General features: G+C 42.7%; 1 protein-coding gene across 12 annotated transcripts in view; it reads right to left on the bottom strand.

The window, feature by feature from the left end:
• The window catches only part of MARK3 (MAP/microtubule affinity-regulating kinase 3), a 112,571-nt gene extending 106,363 nt beyond the window's left edge, over positions 1-6,208 (bottom strand). For 2 of the 12 annotated variants that reach the window (XM_008576337.1, XM_008576348.1), the window contains exon 1: positions 5,933-6,111. In XM_008576337.1, the coding sequence (XP_008574559.1) occupies positions 5,933-5,983 (51 nt within the window). In that variant the 5' untranslated portion in view covers positions 5,984-6,111. Of the gene's footprint in view, positions 1-5,932 lie in introns of all 12 variants that reach the window. The other 10 variants (XM_008576372.1, XM_008576384.1, XM_008576399.1 and 7 more) reach the window with 9 other exon arrangements.

The raw sequence follows: 6,208 nt of genomic DNA, 5'->3' as shown, positions 1-6,208 counted from the left end.
CTCAGAACAATAAAATCCAGAACAATTCTCTTTGAAATCAAAGACAGGTACTGGAGGGCAGCCCCGGTGGTGCACTGCTGCAGTCCGCCGCTTGAGAGCGCAGCGGCGCTCCCACTGAGGGTTCGGATCCCACATACAGACCGGTTCCCGCTCACTGGCTGAGCAAGGTGCGGGTGCAGCACTGAGGGTTGCGATCCGTTGCCGGACACGAAAAAAGACAAAAAGGAAAAAAAAAGAAAAAAAAAAAAAAAAAAAAAAAAAGACAGGTACTGGATGTGAGGGCGATCTGGCTGTGACATGTCACCCCACTGATCACCAGGGTTGATTCGGTTGGTCTGGCTGGCTAGGCAGGTGTCCCTTTCCTCCCTCACCACTACATATGCGTTCCCCCCGCCCAAAGCTGAGCACTTGGTCAAAGAGGACGACTTCCCCCAATAAAGAAGAGGACCATTCTTTGGTCAAGGGTATACAACTAGCTGCATTCCCCTGCCAGAACCTCCAAACAAGCTCTCAAAGACAGGTATTATTAATTTATATTAGTCTCTAAGTCATTACAATGTAAATCATGTACTATATAAGTCTCCTACAGGCAATTACAAGGTACATAATGAGCTCCATAAATAATCAAAATGGCCAATATTCTACTTACTGCAAATTTCAACCTTTACCAAATTTACACACAGAAGATGAAAACAACCCTCAAATTGAATTCTATAAGATCTTTCCTCCAATACTCTGACCAAATACAAAATATAAATTCCTCAGAGATCAACGATTTGTTTTAAAGGACCAAACAGCTTCATTCAACAGATAGTTGTGTTTGGAAGTTAAAAAGCAAATTAGGGGCTGGCCCGGTGGCGCACTGCTACAGTGCGCCGCTTGGGAGTGTGGCGGTGCTCCCGCCGAGGGTTCGGATCCCACATACAGACCGGTTCCCACTCACTGGCTGAGCGAGGTGCGGGAGCAACACCAAGGGTTGCAATCCCGTTGCCGGTCCCGGCCCGGTGCGGGCGCGACACTGAGGGTTGCGATCCGTTGCCGTTCACGAAAAAAGACAAAAAAAAAAAAGCAAATTACATGAAACCATATTACATATTTTAAATGAGATACTATATAAACTGCTTAGTATTGTTGCATGGTATACAGCAAGTGATCAATAAATAGTAACTATTCTTATTTTCCAAAACCAGACTTTATTATTATTATTTTTTAAACAACCAGTTTTTAAAAACTCGTGGCATGTGAAAACTTCATTAAATCTGCTGGAACTCTCTTCTACAGTCACAGTGTAATCTAAAAGGAGTATAGCTTAGTTAGAAAGCTTCACTGAATACTAAGGTGGTGATTCTCAAATGTGGTCCCTGGACCTGCAGCATCAACATCACCTGAAAACTTGTCAGAAATGCAAACTCTAGGGCCCTAACTATAGAAACAAAATCTGGGAGTGGGGCTCAGCGATCAGCACTTTAACAACCCTCCAGGTGGTCCTAATGTTTGCTCAAGTTTGAGAGTTTACAGACTAGTTTCATAGAGCTCAGGATGGTTTGTTCTGTAGGGGCTAAGAAGTTCTTAAGAGCAAGAACAATATGGTTCCCAAACATAAATCCTTTATAGGACCTAGAACAGTGTAATACACATAGTAGGCACTCAAATTTGCTGAAGAGACTAATTCAGTCTCACATAACCAATTGCTGGCTAGACAATAACACCATCAGTTAATCTATTTCACAGATGTAAGAAATTTTGATGACTCTTTGCATTAACTAATAACAAGTATATGATGCACCCACATGGGGAGCTGTTCAGGAATTGGCAAAGCCCCGGGGCCTCCAGCACTTTGGCAAATAACTCAGTCTTACAAAGTGTCACATGCTTTGAAATTTAAGTGAAAAATATGTTTATAATTTTGACAGTACAGAAAGAGGATTTACCTATGGCTCTATACAAGTCAACTGTAGAACATAAACTAGAACATGAACTGAATTTCTTGATGGCTTTAAAAACCATCTTATTTTACATATCAGCCAAATGTAATGTATGAATCCAAGTTGGACTCTAGTATGAACAAGAGTTAAATAAGACAATTGAGGAAATCAGAACGCTGACTGGATATTTGATATTAAAAATATGATAAAGGTATTGATTACTTTTTTTAAAAGAGGCTTTATCTCTTCTAAAAGCTTTAGAGATGAAATGATACATCTAATGTGCTGAATTTGCATCTCAGGGGAAGAAAGAAATAAGACTGGCCATTGAGCTGTTCAGTACATGGGGTCTCACTACATACTAGGGATTCTCAACCCTGATACTACTGATATTTTGGGCTGGATAATTTGTTTTTGGACGCTGTCCTGTGTATTGTAAAATGACCAGCATTCCTGGTCAGCAGCAACTCTCCCTTCAGTTGTGACAACCAAAAATGTCTCTAGACATTGTTGAATGTCTGCTGGGGTGCAAAATCGCCCCTGTTGTGAGCCATCGACAAATACCATTCTCTCTACTTATTTGTTTGAAATTTTCCATAACAAAACATTTTTTAAAGTTTTATTTTAGTTCTACTCTGTATGTGGGTACAATCATGTCTCCCTCATTGAATAATTAGTGCATAAGCTTTTGAGAAACAACCTGGTACATAAAAAAACAGGTGAGACTGAGCCAGAGATTGGGGACCTAGTAGAGGCTTTGCTACTAGTCAGCAGCTCCTGTCACCTGTCTGAGTCTTAGCATCCTCACTGGATCAGACTGTTTGACAAGTTCTTTTGAGCTATAAAATGATGTGACAATACTGAAGTTTTATATACCTATCCATTAAAGGTGTTACATTAAGATTTGGAAAAAAAAAAAACAAAAATAGAAGCATAGTGTACAAGAATGAAGATAATATTCTTGTCACAAACTATCTGCCTTTTATTATTCTTGATCTAATAACAGCATTCTTATCACAATTATAATTATTTAAAATTTAAATAAGGTTTCTAAGATAAGCAAAATGGAAAGTCTTTTTATAAAATAGAAAAACAAAGCTGTTCTACTCATAATAGCCAAAATGTCCATCAACTGGTGAATGGAAAAAAAAATTTGTGGTACATCCAAACTATGAAATACCATTCAGCAATAAAAAGGAATGCACTATTGATACACATAAAAACAAAAAATGGATATCAAAAGCTTTATACTGGGCCGGCCCGTGGCTCACTCGGTAGAGTGCGGTGCTGATAACACCAAGGCCACGGGTTCGGATCCCACATAGGGATGGCCGGTTTGCTCACTGGCTGAGCATGGTGCTGACAACACCAAGCCAAGGGTTGAGATCCCCTTACCGGTCATCTTTTTAAAAAAAAAAAAAAAAGCTTTATACTGAGCAGTCAGTTACACACTCTGTGACTCCATTTTACATAACATTCTAGAAAAGGTAAAACTACAGAGACAGAAAACAGATCAGTGGTTGCCAGGGGCTGAGAAGGGAGAGGGGATTGATTGTAAAGGGCCACAAAGGACCTTTCTGGGTGACGGAAATGTTCTACATCTTGATTGTGATAGTGGTTGCATGACTAGACATCTGCCAAAACTCATCAAACTTTACACTTTAAAAAAGGTGAATGTTATAACTCAATAAACCTGACTTTACCAGAAGAGCTTCTCAACACACTGTACATTCTTGTACACTCACCATTCAATTGGCAGGAAGTCTAATACTTAGCAGTGCAGTAATGATAGGTAAATAATATGGTATATGCTAAGTGTGAACCTGAGGTGTAACACTGACACAAGGGCACCATGTGAAAAATACACAGCAAATTCCAGAGTATGCCAATACAAAAGTTGAAAATGGAACAGGGCATGGCAAATTCATGCAATGATGTGCTACAAACCTCTGATTTTAACTCTGTCAAAAATTCAATTTTAAATACATTACATGAGGATAAAGAAAAGGCGCACTCCATACTCTAGGTTGTTTTTAAAGAATAAAGTTAGTAATTTCTAAGGACACACAAAAATTACAAAATAATTCAACAAATTAACCAAAGAACAAGAATGGGCCAAGTCAGTCAATAATAATCACAAATATTCACTGCCTAAAACATGCATTCCTCGGTGAAAACAGCACGTTTCTTCCCTTAATGTCCCTCATTGAAATACATATCGAAAGAAAACCCATTTGAAATACTTCATCACAAATCCGCTATGACTGTTTTGGCTCAATGTAAGATTTTGTTTTTCTGAGTGAGTGAAGACCAATGATCAAAACTAGTCAACTCACTCTTTTGCCTGCTTCATTCTTCAGGGTAGTCAAAGAACATGCTCAAGTCAGAAATAGGTTTCTTCAGAAGGACCATAAGAAAATGAGTTCACTGACTCAGGCTATTTTCTATTCCTCACTCTTTTCTAATCCATCTCAGATGAAGGAACATATACTACTAATACACATTAATATACTACAGGGATGCTTTAGACTAAGGTTTACATAAACAGATTAAATTGCCTAACAGCTATCTAGCAAACAAGTGACACTGTGAAGACTAAAATGAAGACATCTGATACCACTAGGCCACAATGTTTCAAGACATTGCTGAAAACATTAAAACATGAAGAGCAAGGAAGCTTTTCTTAAGAGGTGGTATTTTCTTGCCAGCAATTACCTCATAACACTTATAATGAAAGGCCAATGAAGTTTCTTTACAAGTTATTTGCTAGATGTTTTACGAAACATAACTAACAACTAGACTGGAACACTTCTTTTTTTTTTTTTTGTCTTTTTTCGTGTCCGGCAACGGATCGCAACCCTCGGTGTCGCGCCCGCACCTCGCTCAGCCAGTGAGCGGGAACCCGTCTGTATGTGGGATCCGAACCCTCCGCGGGAGCGCCGCCGCACTCCCAAGCGGTGCACTATAGCAGTGCGCCACCGGGCTGGCCCTAGACTGGAACACTTCTGAATACCATGCTATAGAAGAGTTCAAAAAACACCTGGGCAGAGTCAAACACTGCAATGAATTTCTACTACAATTGTTCCCTAACAATGCTGTTCCTGGCACATTCTAAATGTTCACATGAACAAAATCAAAGATTCCTTTTATAAAATCATAGGATGTGAGCGCTGGAAGGGACCTAAGAGCTCATCTAAACCAGCTTCTTTTTAGGAAGGAGGAAAGCAAAGCCCCCAGCGGAGCGGGTGTCCCTCAGCTACGCAGTGGGTGGCAGGGCAGAGCTCACTATACATCTGCCTTTCAAAACGCTTAACCAACTCCTTCAAAATGAATTTGTATGGAAACAAAGCTATTTCTTAATAAAAGCTGCGCTCTTCTGAGTACAGTTTTGGAGCTCCTAAGGAGGCCGCAAAGATCCCTCAACGGGTGCTTAGTTTTAGTGAATGTCAGTCATAAACTTAGTTCCAGACCATTTCAAGGCATAAAGGACTCCACTTAGCCCAATCCACTACTTTCCTTTTTTTTTTTTTTTGTCTTTTTTCGTGACCGGCAACGGGATCGCAACCATCGGTGTTGCCCCCGCACCTCGCTCAGCCAGTGAGCGGCCGGTCTGTATGTGGGATCCGAACCCTCGGCGCGCCACCGGGCCGGCCCCCCAATCCACTACTTTCAATCAGCACCAAGAACATGTTTTTAATCTGACAGCCTCACAACCTCTCAAGAACTTCCTGCCCACTTTAAGAGTTTGGTTAAAATAAGCACTGACCACTGCAATGACCTGACACACTGGGAAAACCCACGGGCGGCAACCCAGGCTCTCAGGGCGCGATCGGCAACGCTGCAACTCACGGGCTTATCCACAAGCAAGACTGCCGCCGTGATCACGAATATCCTCGGCAGCCCCGCACGCGGGCGGCGGGACGCGGCTGCCTGCACCGATGCGGGCCGCCCGCCCCTCCAGCGCGTGCCCACGCGGCCCGAGTTAGACGAGCGCCCAGGCTACTTACGTTTTCAGTGTCTCGTTCATTCACCGTTGGCAATGGGGTCCTAGTGGACATTTTAGTGCACTTTTAATTCTGCACAACGCGGGGGTGAACACAAAACAGCACAGCCCTAGGAAGCCGGCGACCAGCGTCCTCGAGTCCCCAGCGGGTCCGGAGCGGCGCCGTGGGGAGGGAGGCTCCCCTCCCCCCACGGCCGTCTAGATCCCGGGCCTGGCCCGGGCCGTCCCCCGGCGGGTCCCGGGGCTCATTCTCCCACTGCCCGGCGGCGGCGGCGAGGAG

The sequence above is a fragment of the Galeopterus variegatus genome, unplaced genomic scaffold (assembly GCF_000696425.1).
Source record: "Galeopterus variegatus unplaced genomic scaffold, G_variegatus-3.0.2 Scaffold62, whole genome shotgun sequence".
NCBI classification, from domain to species: Eukaryota; Metazoa; Chordata; class Mammalia; order Dermoptera; family Cynocephalidae; genus Galeopterus; species Galeopterus variegatus.
The sequence above is the reverse complement of the archived record's forward strand: the minus strand, read 5'-3'. Positions and strand labels throughout refer to the sequence as shown.